Source organism: Peromyscus californicus, unplaced genomic scaffold (assembly GCF_007827085.1).
Source record: "Peromyscus californicus insignis strain IS unplaced genomic scaffold, ASM782708v3 Scaffold_15__1_contigs__length_86483966, whole genome shotgun sequence".
NCBI lineage: Eukaryota > Metazoa > Chordata > Mammalia > Rodentia > Cricetidae > Peromyscus > Peromyscus californicus.
In genome coordinates this window covers 1,229,388-1,250,450 of record NW_026294447.1, presented here as the reverse complement: position 1 = coordinate 1,250,450, position 21,063 = coordinate 1,229,388, and the positions used below count along the sequence as shown (strand labels likewise).

General features: G+C 37.3%; 1 protein-coding gene across 1 annotated transcript in view; it reads right to left on the bottom strand.

Moving 5' to 3' along the window:
- Cog5 (component of oligomeric golgi complex 5) overlaps window positions 1-21,063 on the bottom strand; it is a 328,259-nt gene that overhangs the window by 198,027 nt on the left and 109,169 nt on the right. Inside the window, exon 7 of the mRNA XM_052738280.1 lies at window positions 8,094-8,224. Within this exon, the coding sequence (XP_052594240.1) occupies window positions 8,094-8,224 (131 nt within the window). The remainder of the gene's footprint in view (window positions 1-8,093; window positions 8,225-21,063) is intronic.

The window sequence follows — 21,063 nt, the reverse complement described above, 5'->3', positions numbered from 1 at the left end:
CAAATAGGATGAATTCTAGTCAGGAAATAAAAGAAAGCTTCTCTAAAATACCTTTGAGCTTGACAAGCAACTGATAGTGGCTACTGTTGATGTTTATTAGGCCCCATTTAAGAGAAGAAAAAATTTAACAACAACAAAAGTTGCTTAATGAGGTATATCATTACTATGTTTAACATTTCCAGGAGTTTATTTTAAAAGCTAAAGAAAGTGGTTAACTTACACAGACTCCATTCAACTCAAAAATCAAAATTTTCAATCACAAGAGTAAACCGACTAACTGCACACTGTGCACTCTGCAGACATTTTTCTGATGGCCTGCAGTCCTACACTGCCATTTTCAAAAACCTGTCTGGAAGACATTCTCGGAGCACTTCTGTTTGGCAACTGATGAACACCTGGACCCCAGACTTAACCCAGGAGGTTCCTGCCTTGGAGATAAGGCAAGTATGTGGCTGTTCAGGGTGGTCACTTGGGATCATGGCCAGGTACTAACTTCAGAAAGAACTGAATGCAGATGATGAGTCCTTCCTGATGACCTCTGAAGACAAGAACATCTGCTTCCTCCGCCCAGAGTCTCCATAAGCTCTGTGCTTGTTTACTGGGAAAGCTTAGAATTCACAAGTTAAACCCTTCTTGCTAATTAAAATGTCATCATTTTCCTGTGGGGGACTGGTATCTATGGTGATGCAGGAACTCATCCAAATCAAAATCTCCATCACCTATTTTTGAAAGCTAGTTAAAGCTTGAAGTAATGGAGCCTGCTTAAATGCTATTTTCTCTCCCTATCCCCCATCACTGAAAGATTCTTAGGGTCAACAACAAAGAGTAAAGTACTGAAGATGGCTGGCAGATCTTGCCCCATGCCTGAAACAGAGACATCTATAGTTCTGCCCTAATATTGGGATCTATTACACTTCCCCAGAAAATGGGCCAGTCCTTCCCAAAAATTTGTCAAGTGTCAGTGAAAGCACTATAAATTGCTTGTATATAGAAATGATAAGCCTTTACTATAAGGCTTATTCATGTTAAATAAGACTGTTGACATTATAAGCTTATTTATATATGTTTCTGTTTTTTATTAGAGAGAAATAACATATTTATTTGTACCTACATGATTTATGACTTTGAAAATAGCAATGGTGTAATACAGTAGTAGGGATGTAGTAATGCTACCAAACCATACTAACCTACACATGAACAACTGACTAGGGAAAAACAAAAAGATCAAACTGGTCACCTATATTTACTAAAAAAATAACTTGCACTTTTTGTTAAACAGTTATTTCAGACAATAAAGGAATAGCTATTGTCTTAGTTTCTTCCTATTGCTATTAGACAGACAGACAGACGGATGGATGGATTGATACATAGATAGATAAAGGGAGGGAGAGAGAAACTGGGCAGCTTATGGACAACAGAAGTTTATTTCCAGCAGTTCTGTTGGCTGGAAGGTCTAAATCAGTGGTTTTCAACCTTCCTAATGCTTTGACCTTTTAATATAGTTCTTCGTGTTATGGTGACCATTCCCCAAACATAAAATTATTTTTGTTGCTACTTCATAACTGTAATTTTTCTACTGTTATGAATCATAATGTAAATATCTATATTTTCTGATGCTCTTAGGTGACCCCTGTGAAAGGAGCATTCAACCCCCAAAGGGGCTGTGAATCCATAGGTTGAGAACTGCTGATCTAAATGAAGGAGCAGCAGATGGGACATGTGGTGAGGGCACACCTTCTATTCATACAAGTATGTCTTTTTACTATAATCATATGTGACAAAAGGCATAAGTGCAAACTCTCCATGCAGTCAGAACAGGTAAGAGAGCACTCTCCATGCAGTGAAGGTTGAAATAAGAAACTGCTCTCCAAGAAGTCAGGGGTGGGATAAGAGAGCAATCTCCATGAAGTAAAGGGCAAGGTAAGAGAGAGTTCTCCATGAAGTGTATGCTGGGGGAGATAGGATACAGAATGCTCTTCATGAAGTTAGAGAGGATGCAAAAGCATTCTCCATGAAGTGAGGGGTGGGATAAGGGACAGGGGAGCACTAATCCCATTGATAAGGACTCTACCCTCAACACTTAACCATTTCTTCAAGGTCTCAACTCCTCTACAGCATAACAACTATTAAAAAAAAAAAATGACCACAACATATCTGAATGTTATAGCTGAGTCAAAGTGACTAGTATTATTTAAGGTTGGATACAATGAAGTGGTGAGACAGTAACTGTTTAAGTTGGTTGCATTATGCAATAACAGACGCGCGCACACACACACACACACACACACACACACACACAGAGAGAGAGAGAGAGAGAGAGAGAGAGAGAGAGAGAGAGAGAGAGAGAGAGAGAGAGAGAGAGAGAGAGAATATGATTTGACTTATCTCCCCATAGCGTAATCCTCTAAATCCTTGAAAACAACAAAGGTAGAAATTTTCTGGTAATCTTAAACGATGACAGAGGTCACAGCTGATAAAGATAGCACTAATACTGAAATTGTGGTTCTCAACTACATATTAAATAAAAAGGTAAGCACTTTCTTGAAAGTAACTTCAAATTGACTACCAAATACAAGTAATGGTAAATGTGATAGTTAATTTTCGGTCAACTTGATTAGATTTAGAATTGTCTAAGACACAACACCTCTGGGTACATCTGTGAGGACAGTAGAGGTGTAATTATAGGACATACAAAGCGTTGTAAATGAGGAGCGAAGAGACACCCCGAATGTGGACAGCATTATCCAATGAGCTAGGGTCACTCCTGCATTATCTGTGTCTCTTTGTGACTGGATGCAGCCCCTCATACTCCCATTGCCATGAGGAACCACATACACAAACCATGAAGCAGAATGAGCCTTGTATCCTTAATTTGCTTTTTGTCAGGTATTTGGCATAGCAAGAGAAAAGAAGCTATAATGTATTACAAGTTTTCAAAAGTTACTTGTTTACTGAATATCTATTCAGGTTTTAAATCTATAAAGTCCTTAATATACTAACATGACTGCAGCAGCACTTCAGTACTGAAGTACTACTACTCTTTTAGTCCCTACTTAAAACAAAGCTTAGTTATACAGGTAACTATTTTGGTGATTTGAGGATGCAATAGATGAAAACTGCATATTGTGTTCTAATAAAAAAGGGAGAGAGCACTCGGGCAGAGAGACAGCATAAAGGCCTTGGTGAAGAGAGGAAGATAGGGCATGGAAAACTAGAAGAAAGACTGAAAAGCAGAGAAAATGGGAGAGTGGCACAAAGGATGCATGTCTGAGTACTGAGGAGAAGGATTTAGTAAATGAGAGGCAACAATGGCACAAGAGTGGAAATAATGAAATAAGAAGAGGGAGCCGGGAGGAGGGGGGACTGGGCCTCTTTCCCTCCTTTTCCCCACCTGTCTGCAGATCAGGATGTAGTTCTCAGCTACTGTTCAAGTATGATAGCCTGACTGATGTCATGTTTCCTGCCATGATGAGAATAGATTAACCTCTGAAACTGTAAGCAAGCCCTCAACTAAATGTTTTCTTTGATAAAAGTTGCTATGTTATGGTGTCTCTTCACAGCAATAGAACAGGGTAACTGAGACAGAGGGGAAAGTTAGCGAGAACGGAAAATCTGAAGTAGTAATTCAGAACTTGGAAAACTAAGCTGGTCAGTGAGTAAAATCTCTGAAAAAATACTGAGGGAATTAGGGTTACATTAGGAGTTAGTCACAGCCTGGGGACTTCCTAAAGAAATATTTGTGCTATATAAGTTTCCTTTCCCATAGGAACTAGTCAGCAAAGTAAAAAGTAAATTTTAGTATGCTTTCATAACAAAATCAAAATGAACATGGTGGTCTTATTAAAGAAACATGAAATAAGCTCCAGACAGCAACTTTGCTGTGCCTTGACAGCTGTGGAAACCTTAGTTTGCTCACTTTACCATGTCTGTCTCCTTCACTATACATCATCTCCTCACAGCTTTGTTACTGTGACTGAGATAACGAAAACAGAGCCTAGCAGAGCCTAGCAGAGCCCACCCATCCAATAAGGGTTAGTTTCATTTCCAACTCCTAAACCGTATACTGGTACAGTGGATGACAACTTTGTCTGCTTCTCTCCAAGAACAGGAAGTAGCTGCACTAAGATACCCTGCTTCCTAACAATGACCTTATTGATCAAGGCCTTAATTCCATCAATTCTGCCAAGCCTGAAAGCAGACTTTGTGAGATTAACACAGAGAGCCAGGTCTGAGGAGGACAGACATGTAACTAAATCCAGAAATACACGACTTTATAAACACAAGCATCAGTTTACAGTAAACTCTGTGAACTGAAGCAGAATGCCAACATTAGCGATCTCTTTAGAAAAATTATCTAAAAAGCTGAGTTGGTCTAAATACTATATGTCTCTCCAAATTCATGCTGAAATCCTGGCATTTAAGGTGACAGTATTAGGAACAGGGGTATCTGAGAGGTGACGAAGTCAGAACACATTACAGACACCCAGGTCCTTATTACAGAATTCTAGGCGCACATTTGCTCCTTCCACCACATACAGAGAAGAGACTATCCAAAGAACAGGAAGTTAGACCTTACCAAACATCCAGTTGCTAGCACTCCCATTTTTGATTTCTCAACCTCCTAAATCTCTGTTGCTTGCAAGTCATGCAGTTTATAGTTTTCTTATCACAGCTCAAACACAGAGACAGCAATCAAATTATAGTCAGAAGGATACTTAATATAAATCTAAACAAGACAAGTAAATTCGGTATTACGAGCCAACATCAATCAACTGTGACACCATGATCCACATAGCCCTGCAGAGACAGCACTGCATTCAGTGAGCAGTGCCCACCCTCTGTGGAACCACGCTGAAATAAAACAAAACCAAAGTCCCTGACTTGTGCATTTCTGAGATTCATGCAGATAATTTCACATGAACACACACAGGTGTCCACATGTAGATGAGTATGTGTGTTGCTGAGGATCAAACCTAGGAATGAAATATGTTAGCCAAGCAATCACCACTGAGCTCTATGCACATTTTTCTTTATCTTTTTTTTTTTTTTAACTAAATTTCATTGACTAAACACAGGGTTTGGCTACAAAACAAGAACTATCTAGTTCAAGCTCTTTTGATTAACTTTACACATTATGGACATAATAAAACTATCAATATTTAAGGAAGAGAAGTTTCTTAATGTTGTTAGTTCCTCTTTAATTTTATATGAATTCAAAAACTGAAGCAGGCTGGGCAGTGGTGGTGCACATCTTTAATGTTTGAAGCCAGCCTGGTCTACAAAGTTCCAGGACAGCCAGGGATACACAGAGAAGCCCTGTCTTGAAGAAAATAAACAAACAAACAAATAAATAAACAAATAAATAAATAACAAAAACTGAAGCAAAATAAAATTATGTAACTATTAAAATGTATATATACAATTGAGCAATATCAAAAAGTTTATTACCCTAGAAAAATACTACTGTTAAGCATAGAATTTCTTAAATACACATTCCTTTACAAAATGTTAAAACACCTATGCCTATTGAAAACAGTACTTCAATTTTACAATCCTTGACATTTATTACTCTTCTAAAATTATTTAGTTTATCTCTCAATTCTTCTATAGCAAAATATTAAGAGTTACAAAAACTGAAGATATATACATGTGGAATAATCTTTTTGTACACTGTGAAGATATATCTTTGCCAAGTGCCTTCTGATTGGTTTAAAAAAGAGCTAAAAGCCCAATAGCTAAACAGGAATTATAGGTGGAACTTGCGAGCAGAAAGTGAGGAAGTAGGCGATGAACCAAGGTTCAGGGGACACCAAGGAGATGCAGAATGAGTGGGACACACAGAATCAGAGAGAAGTAAAAGCCAAGTGGCAGAACGTAGATTAATATAAATGGGTTAAGTTATAAGAGCTAGTTGAGATAAGCCTAAGCTAAAGGCCAAGCTTTCACAATTAATATAAGTCTCTGTGTCATTATTTAGGAGTTGCCTGGAGGGACAGAGAAAGACTCATTACATACACAGACATATAGATATACCTCAGCATCCACTGGGTACTTCTTCCTTCTCTACAAGTTCCCAACAAAAATTTAAAGATGTCCATGCCTTGTATATAAAGTGAGGTAGGACTTACTAACATGCACAAACCTCCACTATACTCATTATCTTCATATAACTTACTATGCCTAATACAATGTATAGAGGTGATATATTGCACTGTGCAGCAAACAACTATGAGGAGGATCTATATATGTTGAAATACAGATACAACCATCACATTCATGGCTTTATAGCACTCAGAAAAGATAAAAAGCAAACCAAGGTTAAGGGTCTATGAAATGGTATAAAGCTACAATAGTAAATGTCAATGTATTACTTCATTTGCATAATATGGTGGTTTGAAAGAAAACCCCCAAAGGGAGTGACAATCTTAGGAGGTGTAGCTTTGTTGGAGGAAGTATGGGGGCGGGTTTTGAGGTTTCTTTTTTCAAGTTTCACTCAGTGTGACAACCAGTTGCCTTCCTGTTGCCTGCAAGATGTAGCACTCTTAGCTGCCTGCACACTGCCATGCTCCCCTTCATGATCTTAATGGAGTAAACCTCTAAAACTGTAAGTGAGCCACCCTCAATTAAATGTTTTCATTATAAGAGGTCATAGTGTCTCTTCACAGCAATAAACACCCAAACTAAGACACATGGATACAGCATAGTGGCCAAGTTGTGGAAAGTTAAATTTTGAGTTTTGAAACTTCCTCAATTTTTTTCTCAATGTTTGATCAGCACTTGATCCTACTGCAACCGTAGAACCTACAGATAAGAAAGAAACTTAGCTCTCTTCCCTGTTTGTCTATGTCTCTCTCTGTCTTGTGTGTGTGTGTGTGTGTGTGTGTGTGTGTGTGTGTGTGTGTGTGTGTGTGTGTGTGTGAGAGAGAGAGAGAGAGAGAGAGAGAGAGAGAGAGAGAGAGAGAGAGAGAGAGATGACTTAATGGATTCAATAAAGTTTTAAAACACTAAGTGCCAAAGAGAGAGAGAGAGAGAGAGAGAGAGAGAGAGAGATGACTTAATGGATTCAATAAAGTTTTAAAACACTAAGTGCCAAAAAGCATTGAACTACAAAAACAGAAAGGCTTATGATGGTGCACTTCTGAAATGCTAATAGCAGTTTTCTTGGACTACTCAGATTTCAAAAGTATCCATTTTCTGTAGATTGGAAAGTAAAATAGCACAGCCACTGTGGAAATCAGCGTGGAGGTCTACAAAAAAGCAAAAACACAACTATAATCTGATTCATCTACATCACTGTGGTTACTACATACCTGAAGAATACTAATTTGGTGTACCACAGAGATACTTGCACATCCATGTTTATTACATTTGCTGCTAACAATTGTCATGATTTGGAACCAGTCAAGATGTCAATCAACAGGTAAATAGATAAAGAAAATGTGGTACATACACACAATTCAATTTTATTTATCTACGAAGAAATAAATTATGACATTTGCAGAAAAATGAATGGAACTGGAGATCTAATATTTAGTGAAATAAGTCAGACACAAAAAACAAATACCAGGTTTTCTCTCATATACAGATTCTGATTTAAATTTAGATATGTATATGCATGTATGCATATGTGTATGTAGATATATGCCCATATTGTGTAGAAGAAACTCAAGGTAATAGAACTGATATTAATAGATTTTCCTTTTAAATTTTATTTTTATTTTACATGTCTGCATATGTAAGTCTGTGCTCCACATGTGTGACTGGTACCAACAGAAGTCAGAAGAAAGCATCAGATCCTCTAGAACTGGAATAACAGATGGTTCTGAGAAACCATGTGTGTGCTGAGATTCAAATTCAGGACCTCTGGAAGAGCAGCACATAAAAATGTATTTTATACATGTCATATAGTAGAAACCTCAAGTGTATTTCAGAATTAAATACATAAAGATATGGTTAACCTTCCCTGTGCTTAAACATGCTTAAACATGTGAACTCTGTAACACAGTTCTTCCATAATAAAATTTAACTTATTACTTTTTAAATCCAAAATCAAACGTGCATTGATATCCCAACAGATTCTTCCCATTTCTTACCTGGGTCTCCACACCCTGCTCCAGCAGACGCTTAGCTTGATTTTCCACTTCAAGTCGTGCTCTTGCAATAAAGAGTAGATCATTTTCTATTACTTCTATTCCAGAAAGATCTATTCCTTGTGAAAGATAATCTATTAAAAAATACAGTAGTCAATATCAATTAAAAATGACAGAATCAAAACAACATGTATAACTTCTTCAAAACCACTATGGATTTGCTGAGGAACACAGTTCCTTCTTCAAACCTATATTCTAAAATATAACAACTCCCAAATATCTCCTATTTAATAATGTACCTCGGGAGTTGAATGTCCCAAGTAAAATAAAGAAATGACAAAAAATATTATAAGTTCAGCCAGGTAATGGTGGCACACACCTTTAATCCCAGCCCTCTGGAGGCAGAGGCAAGCAGATCTCTGAGTTCGGAGCCAGCCTGGTCTACAGAGCTACAGAGTTCAGGACAGCCAGGGCAACAGAGAAACCCTGAATCAAAAAACAAAAAAGAAAAACAACAACAAGAAAATAATACTATAAGTTCAAAGCAATGTCAACAAATTAAAGAGTGTCTTTTTTCCACAAAAGAGTCTTTTGCTGTGCAGATCAGTATTTCTTAGAACTCACTATGTAGCCCGGGTGGGCCTAAAACTCACAAGCCTCCTTCCTCTGCCTCCCAAATGCTGGGATTGCATGTCTGGGCAACAGGCCCAGATTCTATTTTAATTTAAATAAATATACTAATAGTTACAGAAATTTCTCAAGCTCTACCTACAGCTTCAAAAATTATTCTGTGATAACAAAGCATTAGAAACAAATGTTTTTAGAGCAACAGTTAATAATTCACAAATAAACCTTAGCATTTTGCCATTTATGTGATTGTACTGACTTAAAGAACACTATTTTACCAAATGAAAAAAATGTGGAATAATTATTATACACAAACTTTCACAATAACAATTATTGCAAGCTTACGAGGCAGGTAAGAGAGCTTGGTGAGTGGAGGACTTCCTGTCACACCCCTGCACTCACATACAACACTGGGCATGGTGGCACACGCTTGCAATCTCAGTGCTGCAGAGGCAAGGCAGGAAGATCCCCGGAGCTCCCTCCCTCCCTAGAAAAGACTAGCAGAAAGCACAAGCCCCAGGTCTCAGTGAGAAATCTCATCTTAAAAGTCAAGGAGGATGGCGCCTAATAAATGGGGATAGGGGTTTAAAATGGTTGAAAAGCAAGCAGATTTTATATGACAGCAGGGTTGGGTCTTTGAGATGATACAAGCAGTTGACTGACAAAATGCCCTCGCAGGAGGTAGTTGACTTTTGAGGCCAGGAACTAAAGGAAGTTCCTGGTATAAAACCTATTAAAAGTAACTAGACTTAAAAAAAAATGTATTTTAAATGTTATTCTGCAACTATTGATAAAAAAAATATTAAAAGCCCCCAGGCAGTGGGACCGGGACCTGTCCTTAGTGCATGAGCTGGCTGTTTGGAACCTGGGGCCTATGCAGGGACACTTTGCTCAGCCTGGGTGAAGGGAGGAGGGGACTGGACCTGCCTAGACTGAATCTACCAGGCTGAGCTGAATCCCCAGGGGAGTCCTTGCCCTGGAGGAGATGGGAAGGGGGCGTGGGAGGAGGGAGGACAGGGGAATCTGTGGCTGATATGTAAAATTAAATTAAATTACAAAATTTAAAAAAATTAAAAAGGTGAATATATTTGCACATAAAGTATCACAGTGTTAATTATAAAATTTACACACATATTTATGTCTATATGCATATGCACACATAGGCTGGTGAATGTGCACGCATATTTGCAATACATGTGAACAATAAAAATCAGCAAAAAATACTTTGAAAAACAATTTGAGATTATCATAATAATGTTCCAAACAAGTATCTCTATGACCAAAATATTCCATGTGGAGTCACATATGCGTTTGCGTGTGTGGAAATGGACATGTACAGGATTGCTCAGTATAGCATTATTGAGAACAAAACTGAAAACTGACACCATCAACCCAACAGATAAACAAAAGCATAATTTAAAATAGTACTATACATGAAGTATTTGCTTAAAAATAAAATATATTTTTTTTAATTTTATTTGTATGGTTTTTGGGGGTTTTGTTGTTGGTTTGGTTTGGTTTGGTTTTTCGAGACAGGGTTTCTCTGTGTAGCTTTGGGACCTTTCCTGGATCTTGCTCTGTAGACCAGGCTGGCCTCAAACTCACAGAGATCCGCCTGCCTCTGCCTCCCAAGTGCTGGGATTAAAGGTGTACACCACCACTGAGCTAAAACATACCTTATAGCAGCTTAAAAATAAGCAAATAAAAGGCATATGCTTATCAGTATCAATGGTTCAACATAATGATAAAGATTTCGAAGAATAAATATGTCAAGGTTTGATTCAGGGTGTTTTAACAAAAGTAAGAGTTAATAATATATTATCTGACATACAAGATGGGTGACACAATGTGTTTTTAGTAAGAAGTCCACAAATTTGGTAGGCAGCATTTGTTACTTACATGTTAAAAAAGTGTTCTGGCATTTTTTCTTTAAGTATTATATCATTGTTGGATAAGTACATTCAAGTTATTACAACTGTATTTCATTTGTTCAAAAACCAAAGGCTGAATCCATTAGGCCAAGTCCTAGATAGGACAGACAGGAGCAGCACACCAGAGGTCTGGTACAAGGTCTGGCTGGCATCCGCAGATTCTCTCACATTGTTAAGAGGGAAATTATCACCTTACAAGGGAAGGCTCAATGCAAAGACATAAACTGCCAACTAGATAAAGCCTTTAGAAATACCATGCTCATCAAGAAATTTTCTAAAGTCACAGAACTATTTAAAAAAAAAAAAGAAAAAGAAAAAAGAAATTACATAATACCATAATACAGAGGCAACCACAGTGGAGCAGATAAGTGGATTTGCATGGGTAGGATTGAATCCCGATATTCTCAACCAGTGCCAAAATAGCACAGAGCCTCCCCCTACATGTTTACGTGAGAAAAAGCAGAGGAATCAAAAACTGACATAGTGACTGGGCAGCTGGCTATAGTCACCAATCAACAAAAGTTACTTCCTCCTACACATTTACTTTTCAAAGAGCACCATTCAAATGCATGCCTCAGAAAATGCACACGTAACCTTCATGTGCTCCAAAATACATGACACAGACTGAGCATTCTCTTCTAAAGTTTAGCCTCTTTTTTAACCTACCTGTGCATTATATTGTTCTTGTTTTAGTTGAAGTTACACATAATTACTTTTGACAGTAGTGTTGGTGCTGGAGATGGAACCTATACATGTATGTGCACTCCACTGAACTAGCTCCAGAACAACAGGACCTTTATACTTTAGTATTATAAGCACTTAGCCACATCACTACTGTTCATACAAATACCAAACATTTCCCAATATTTTATCAAGTGAATGAAACAAAAATTTACTTAGCCTTCTGCATAAGATAGAATATTGGCTATCACAAGCAACTACTCTAAACATTTCCAAGCATAAAATGTTATCTAGAATTATTTCTGTGAGAAAATAACAAAGAGGGAATTGCTTGTTTCACAGAGGAAGAATCAAAGCAATACCCATTCAAAGAACTATTTTTAAGTTTTATATAAATTATCAAACTACTTACATTTTTACAAGTTACATAAGTAGCCTTCAAAGCAGCTATCAGATTATATATATTTTACGTTCTAATAGACATGCCACGTCTAACCACACACAATACAAAATTACCAGTGTTTAAAAATCACATATGCTAGCTGGGAGGTGGTGGTGCATGCCTTTAATCGAAGCACTCAGGAGGTAGAGGCAGGTGAATCTCTGTGAGTTGAGGGCCAGTCTGGTCCTCAGAGCAAGTTCCAGGACAGGCTCCAAAGCTACACAGAGAAACCCTGTCTCGAAAAAAAAAATTGCATATGCTGGCCTAAGAAAATACATGTTTATACTATTATGATACAAACTTTAAGTTATGAGCTAGATATCATTAATTACATTTTGTCTTGAATATGACATATAAATTTCATTTCCTTTGCTTATATCACTTTGTCTCAATTATAACTGTTTATTACATTTGCATTGATTATTTTACCAATCGATTTTTTAATTTAGTTATACCTTCTATATTATTTCCTAAACCCATTCTTGGAACATAATGGTAAAATTATCTAAGTAGTTCTACATTAGATTCTTTAAACACCTGATTAAGAAGCTCAGTCATGGGGGGCCGGAGAGTTGGCTCAGCAGTTGTTGCTCTTGCAGAGGACCCAAGTTCAATTCCCTATACCTACATGGCGGCTCACAACTATACATAGCTCTAGTCCAAGGGGATCCAGCTCACTTTTCTGAACTTCTCAGGCACCAGGCAGGTATATGGTTCACAGACATACATGCAACCAAAACACTCATACACACAAAATAATAAACTAAATCTTAAAATTAAAAAGAAAGAAAGAAACTCAGGCTTTGGTCAGTATGATGTCTCAGCAGGTAAAGGCGCTTGCTACCTGATGACTTGAAGTTCAATCCCCAGGACCCTCATAAAGAGAGGAGAGAACTGACTCTCATAAGTTGTCCTCTGGATTCCACAAACATACCATGGCATACACATGCTCCCACAAAAACCCATAAAAATAAATAAATGTAATTTAAAAGGAATTCAGCCTAAAGCTTATTTTGTACAAAAATAGGTAACATATAAAACTGATTTATACAAGATTATCTTGAAGATTGATAATAATCTAGAGAGATAAGATACTACCATCTGAGATACTGCATAAACAAGCTATTTGAGAATTTTCAAATAATAAAACAACCAATAACCACAAAACAACACCAAACATCATAGATATCAGATTATGAGATTGATATAACTACAGTATAATATCAAGTTGATATTATGATTTAAGCCAAATCAAGAGACTAATTAAAGCTAAGGTATTTCCATTCCTTTTTGTTTCTTTCTTCTTCTTGTTTTTTTTTTTTTTTTCCAAAGGTGAAGCCTTGCTATATTGTTTCACCTGGTTTTGATGTTGGGCCAATCCTCCTGCCTCTGTCTCTTGTGTGCTGAGATTACAGGTATGTACCACCATGCTCATCTTTCAGGATGTCTTTTTCCCCCGGCCTTTTGAGAAAGGGTCTCTCTATACATCTCTTGCTGTCCTGGAACTCACTATGTAGACCAGGTTGGCCTCAAACTCACAGAGATCTGCCTGCCTCTGCCTCCCAAATGCTGAGAATAAAGATGTGTGCCACTGCACACAGAGGAACCAAAGATTTCTCGTTAGACCATGTGACACCTGAGGATAAGATCCTCAACTGGCCTTGACCGTCAGAAACAGTTAAATTTTGCCACCTGCATGGTCTTAAACACCCAGCAGTAAAGTTTAACAAAGACTAAGGTGACTAGTATGTTTTGTGTTTAATGGCCCAAGGAATCATCACATTTCACAAATATTAGACAACTACATATTTTATTATATATATTAGACAACTATATATTTTCTTCTTGATAAATATCACCCAGATATAACACTACAGACCTTGGCTCACTGCAGTACCTATAGCCAAAAGAGGCATGCCCGCTGTTAAACCTGCAGGTTAAAGTATGGTTAGATTTCTCTTCTTTCTCTGTCTAAAAGGAACATGGGAAGGTCATCATGCTAACTTTTAGCCAATCCAACAGCTATTAAAAATCAGGAAAGCAGATTACATTACTCTGGAGATCAGCTTTAGAGGCTAGAGAAAAACAAGGAAGAGCCCAATAGATCCTGTGAGCCCAGAAAAAGACTGTAACACAATTTCATTTGGACATCTTAAAACATCCTTGTTCTTCCTTCACCTAGTTCTCTCCTTATGACTGGTAATGTTAACATTTGCATTTACTTTTCCCTCACATCTCTTTCCAGACACTACCCAGGTACTTCTTTTACTCCCTAGTCTGACAGCCCTCTGGAGGGCTACCCCAAAACTGCCACAACTGACACCCCCAGTACAATACTCAGACACTCTCTTCCTATTGCAGTACTTATTCCTAGATAGGACACAAAAAGAGCCAACTTTTTTTTTCCTTCTCTTTTCTTCCCTTTTATTGAAAACAGATATTTTTTCTCCTACAGTATATCCTGACTAGAGTTTCCTCTCCCTCTGCTCCTCCCAGTTCCTCCCCGCCTCCCCTTCCATCCAGATTATCTCTCATTAGAAAAGAACAGGCTTCTAAGAGATAACAACAAGAACAATAAAATAAGATATTATAAGATAAAACAAAAATCATTATATCCAAGTTGGATGAGGCAAACCAATAATAGAAGGAAAAGAGCTTAAGAGAAGCATAAGAATCAGAGACCCACTCGTTCACACACTCAGGTGTCCCATAAAAACACTAAATTAAAAGAGGACTTGGTGTGGTCTGGTGCAGGCCCTGTGCATGCTGCTTCATTCTCTGAGTTCATATGAGCTTTGCTTAGTTCATTTAGAGGCCCTTGCTCTTCTGGTGTCTTCCAAACCCTCTGCCTCTTACACTCTTTCCACTCTTCTTTTGAGATGATAAATGCCATGGTCATGTGATGCCCTCCTCCTCGTCCTGTTTTTATATTCTTCCCGTCTCCTTCTTGTATAATGTTCCCTGAGCCTTGCAGGAGGTGATAATGAATGAGCACTCAAAAATCACTTGTTCTCAGCAACCTGACCTGCCATGAGGCTTCCTATTAACGATCATTTACTATAAAGAGAAGCTTCTTTGATAAAGGCCAAAGTCAGCACTAATCTATGGATCTACTCACAAATATTTAGGAAGCAATTTTACAAGGTATCCATTTAACAAAACAGAAGTAGTAGGTTCATCCTTAATGCCTATGACCTCCTTGGTCATGGGTCTCTGACCAGGTCCATAGAACTTCTGGAGAAGGCCTCAGAGCCAATCAGAAATCAGTTGGTTACTACTTAACAGTTGTGACACTACTGCACCAGTAAGACCTCTTTTCTGGAGTTTGTGTTGTAGCATGCAAGATCCAACCAAAGCTGGGAGTGACTTTTCCCCTAGCATACTGCACAGCAACTTCCAAAATGAAGACTAGAGCAGAGCAGAAGCTTCAAGCTCAGTTATAACATGCTTTGTCTATATTCTGCTACAAAGTCATGTGGTGCCTTCAACAATAAGTTCTTAAAATCCAGTTCTGGTAGGAACTAAAAGCAATGGCCATAAACTTGTATGGTCTAGGGGACCTCTGGGGCTTTTCTGGTCAATAGCTCCTAGGGAAGTATTCAACATCGGGCACTAAGATTTCCCTTTAAAACCTACAGCTTTGGCATTATCTATTCATGCATGGTGTCCTGTTCAAAGTCCTTTTTGTTTGAGAGGGTCTCACTATGGAGCCCTGACTGACCTGGCAGCTCACAATGAAATTAGGCTGGCCTCAAACGCACAGAGGTCTGCCTGCCTTAGCTTCCCAAGTGCTATGACTAAAGACACATATCAATATACATAGTTCTCAAAGTCTTTTTAAATTACATATTTTTTTATTTTTTTTTAAATTTATGTTCATTGGTGTTTTTGTTATGGGTGTCGGGTCTCCTGGAACTGGAATTATAGACAGTTGTGAGCTGCCATGTGGGTGCTAGGAATTGAACCTGGGTCCTCTGGAACCACGGAGCCATCTCTCCAGCCCCTTAAATTATATTTTAATTAGCATATAAAATAGTATATTTCCCTGTGACATCTTCATAACTGGGTGTTGGTGAACCAGCCTCTCTCTTTATCCCACATTCCCTCCTATTCCCCAACCCAGTATCTGCTTGAACTTGGTTTCCCAAAGTACTCCTTCCCTGCTTGCACAGTTATGCCTACCATCCCACTCTCCACCTTCCAATATGGCCCCCTGTCACTTCAGGTCTCTACAGACATTCCAAATTAAACATATCTAAAAATTCCAAACTAGGATCCACACATATGAGAGAACATGGGGCACTTGACTTTCCCCCAATATTCTTCAATTCTATCTATTTTCTACAAATTTCATTTGTTTTTTTTTATAGCTAAATACAGTTCCACTGTGTCTTTGTACCACATTTCCATTATCTGATCATCTATCGATGGACACCTAGGCTGATTCCATTTCCTAACTACTAAGATTGGAGCATCAGTAAACACAGATGTGCAACTACATCTCTGCAGTACATCTCTTGGGTATACAAGGAATAGTACAGCTCAGTTATGTGGTCACTCTTTTTCAGTGTTTTTAGAAACCTGATTTCCAGACTGGCTGTACTCCCACCATCAGTGTATGAAGTTTCCCCTTCCCACACATTGTATTTAATCATTTGCATTCTTAATAATGGCCCCTCTGAGTGGAGTGAGATGGAATCTTAGCTTTAATTTGCATTTCCCTCATGGCTAAAGTTGCTGAACATTTTTCAAGTGTTTACTGGTCATTTTGTTTCTTCTTTTGAGAACTCTGTATTCAGTTCATAGCCCATTTTTAATTGAGTAGGGTTTTTTTTTTCTTGATGTTTATTTTTGTTGTTATTCTTTGCATATCCTAGAAACTAATACTCTGTTAGACCTACAACTGGCAAAGATTTTCTCCCATTCTAAGGGCTGCCTCTTGACTCACTTGACAGTTTCCTTTACTGTACAGAAGTTTTTTACTTACTGGCATTTGTCGATTGTTGACCTTATTTCCTGTGCTACTAGAATCTTATTCAGAAAGCCCTTACCTTCCCCTATATGTATAAATAAAGTACTTCAACTATTTAAAATTTAAAATTGTTTTAAAGACAGACAGAGAGACAAAGAAAGAATAGGAATGGATGAATGTCTAAATGTCATGGTTGGTTTTTTGTTGTTTTTTTTTTGGCTCAGGGATCACTGGAAGAGGAAGCAAAAAGATTGTAAACAGCCACAGGAACAGTGAGTGTACTCTCTCCTAGGAATGTCAGAAGCTATACTCCTAAAGTCTCACCAACATGACTGCCTAAACATGAGTGAACAAGGACAACAACAGACATGCTGAAGTGGACGGGAAAAGAAAGCCCATGAGTGCTCAACCCTACGCAAAGAACTACAGACACAGGATGCTGAGAGAGGAAGAAACAGTCTTTCCCAAAGAAGGGCATACCTTATCCAAAACCAAATGATCATCCCTGAAAACATATACATTCAAGTAATATTATACGGACTGAGCAGGTTGTGTGTGTGTGTGTGTGTGTGTGTGTGTGTGTGTGTGTGTGTGTGTGTGTGTGTGTAACAACAATTAATGGAAAAAGAGGCCATGAATTTGAAAAAGGGCTATATGGGAGGGCTTAGAAGAAGGAAAAGGAAGGGAGAAATGATTTATTTATATTATAATCTCAAAATATAGAAATTTCTTTAAAAAGAAAAATGTTATCTCACTACAGAAATCTTGACAAAACACAAACCTAAAGAAAAATTATGTCACCCAAAACTCCATCAAAGTCAATTAAATACACATTTTTATTTTAATTTCCTTATTCTAGGTATAAACAGCATTTTACTTTTATGTTCAGTATATTTTTAATCTTAAATAGTTTTCTTGAATATAATAATAGACTATGTCTACAGAAGAAAATATTTTAATATTATGTGTAATTACAGGAAATTTCTAGTAACATATAATATTACTGAAAGTATAATATAATTATGGAGCTAATGTTTTTAAGGTTGTGAGGTATTTGCACAAATAAATAATGACAAAGAGAACACAGAACATATAGCATTAAAGTAAATAAGATTTTAATACATGAGAATCTAAGCATAACTAGATAAATAGAAATAATTATAAATAAGTTCTTTCAATAAAAACAAATCAGAAAAAATCTTTAATACAGAATAGAGTATGTATTCAAGCTATTAAAGAAAGATAATTTCATACCCTTCAAAGTGCATAAGAAATACATCATAGTTAAATTTCTAATTGTTACCAATCAAAAATGGCAAATTTCACATTAGAAGAAAGCATAGAGGGAATAATTGCAATCAATGGAAGATTAAAGTATTACCATCACTCTACCTAATGTTTCCTCAACATGACCTACAAAAGATGTTGTCCTTTAACATTCCAGCAGAGAATGGGGGTAGGCTCAGAAGGTCCACCGTCCTGAGTAGCTACTGACAGAGAATAGTTACTGTGTAAAGGGGGGCCTCATTTTCTTCAATGGCACAGCCACCAGTAAGTTGCCATGTTCCAGTAAAACATCTCTCTGGCCCATGCTCATGCAAGCAACCTTAATTAAACCAGGGATCACAAAAAAAAAAAAAGACATAAAAATGGGAGCAGGATGTTTTTAGAAGGGTTAAGCAGAACTGGAATGAAGATCATAAAGACAACAGAGACAAAAGACATTATATGCAAGTATGAAACTGTCCACAAATTTTCAAAAAAGGATATTAAAAATCAAAACATAAATAAGTCATATTATCTAATAGGTAAATAGCAAAAGATATTAAGTAAGTTCATTATGAGGACATTGACAAGCCAGTGCATGAAAACATATTGAAATATTATTTTGAAATTGACCTTTATGTAAAATGAAATAGTAAATATCCACTAAAACATTTGAAATCTTCAAAACCCCTTTAAATTCTTTCTGGTACTTAGAACAAAACCCAGAGCCTTGTACACGCTACTTAAACTATCACTGAGCTACAATCTTGGTACTAACTACACTAAGATATCTTTAACTAGGAGTTAATTCTTACTTCTACAAAAAACATGTACATCCTTTAAGAGCTAGAATATGAATAAAGGAATGCTAAACTAGGAATTACAACATCTGGACTTTAATACTATTTGATTGTATGACTGTAAGAAAAGGACTGTCCTTTCTGAGACTCTAAGAATGAAGAATAAAGTACCTATGTTCACAAGATGGCTACACAACTATTGAGATAGATGAGGGAAATGTGTTTCCTAACTATGAAAATACATCACTGCTAGGGGGCTGACTTAGTGGTAATGTACCTAAGGATGAGGGCCTGAACTCAAATCCCTAAGACCCATATAAATAAAGCTTAGGCAGTAGCACACATCTGTAATCCCAACACTCTAAAACAGAGAAATAGGAAGTGGAGACAGCAGAATCCCCAGCTCAGAGGTTAACTAGTCTGGTAAAGGAAGTATACAAAAACAAGAGATCCTGCTTCCAACAAGGTGGAAAGCAAGGGCCAAAAACCAACCTTCCATACACATACATCATACATAAAGATTAAAAAAATACACCCAAATAAACTATTGTTTACAAGATAGGGTATTAGTTGCTAACTCTTGGCCTTCTGAAGAAATTTAAAAGAAAAAGGATCCTGGAAATGAACATAGGCTAAATTTTGTACTTTTCCAGTCAATTATTTTTTTAATAATTTATTGAACTTTATTTAATGTGCATTGGTGTGAATGTGTCAGATCCCCTGGAACCAGAGTTATAGACAGCTGTGAGCTACCATGTGGTTGCTAGGAATTGAACCCAGGTCTTCTGGAAGAGCAGCCAGTGCTCTTAACCACTGGGCCAGCTCTTCAATCCTTCAAAGATTTTCTTTTTTTAAATATTTATTTATTTTATGTGTATTGGTGTTTTGTCTACATGTATGCCTGTGTGGGTATCAGATCCTCTAAAACTGGAGTTACAGGCAGTTATGAGTTGCTGTGTGGGTGCTGGGAATTGAACCCAGGTCCTCTGAACCACTGAGCCATCTTTCCAGCCCCTCCAGTAAATTCTTAATTAATATGCCCACATAAACTATGCACAGAATAACCCAAGTCAGATAAGTAAACCCTATCTGAATCATTACATTTCAAGTCTAAAATACTTCTCCAGGCAAGTCTGATCACCCTATTCTCCAAAGCTTTGGGGAAACTTAGTATCAAAAGCCTGTTCTTTTTTTTCTCTGTCTCATTCAGGGTGGAGGAAAACATAATTTCTCTTTTTCACACCATCAGTATAATTTATTACAGCAATTCTAGCAAACTGATATATAAAGAAGTTGATATATAAAGAAAGCATTATAAGAACCTCTGTGTTTTCTATATAATAGTTTGACTACAAAGAGTTAGTTTTATCTACTCATTCCACTTTACAGATAAAAGTGGGTGACAAAACAATTTCCCATTATTAAGTGGTAAAGGTAAGAAATACTATTTGTATTATTCCAGGTTGCTATCATAAAAGAATATAACCAGGATATATTAAAAACAAACAAACAAAGCATCAAAGATTTCTCCTAGCTCTGGAGGTAGGCCTCCAGACTAGATTACCAGTACGGCTGGGCTCTGATAAGGTCCCTTCTGTGTGTTTTCAGACTTGTACCATCACAAGAGGACAAAAAAGCTATCCCAAATTCCTATTAAAGAACACTAATGTCATTTGTGAGATTACTTGCCAAAAGCCTCACTTCTTAAAATCACATTGGAAATTATGATTTCAACCCATAAATCTGAGTCAGAAGCAACACAAATGCTGACTCCATTGCAGCTACTAGAATGGCCCTGCTATAACTCTCTGTTTCGAAAAGCTAGGTCATTCCTAGCACCAATATCTGATTCTGGCCATCTAAAACTTCATTCTCATCATAGTCTTTTCAAATATTTTAGTGAATTTTCTCTACTTAAAGTAGCTATGTCAAATTCACTTGGTCTGAAGTAGGAGCCCTGGATGACAAAGAAGGAAATCTGTTACACATGAAATGGAGGCTTGAGGAAAAGTTCAATACCTACAGAAAGTGACTACAGTCACAGACTCAAGAAGACTGCCTAAGAGATGTCTAACTTCTACTTGCTACATGTATTTTCAGTTCTGTTCTGTGGTAATAAGGAGCCAATCTGACATTGCTGTCCATAAAAATTAATTCCTTTGACTGTCAGATCTGATGAGCACTTTCAGTTTGAAACAGCAGGACACGAAAATCAATGTACAAAAGTCAGTAGTTTTTCTATAAATCAATAATG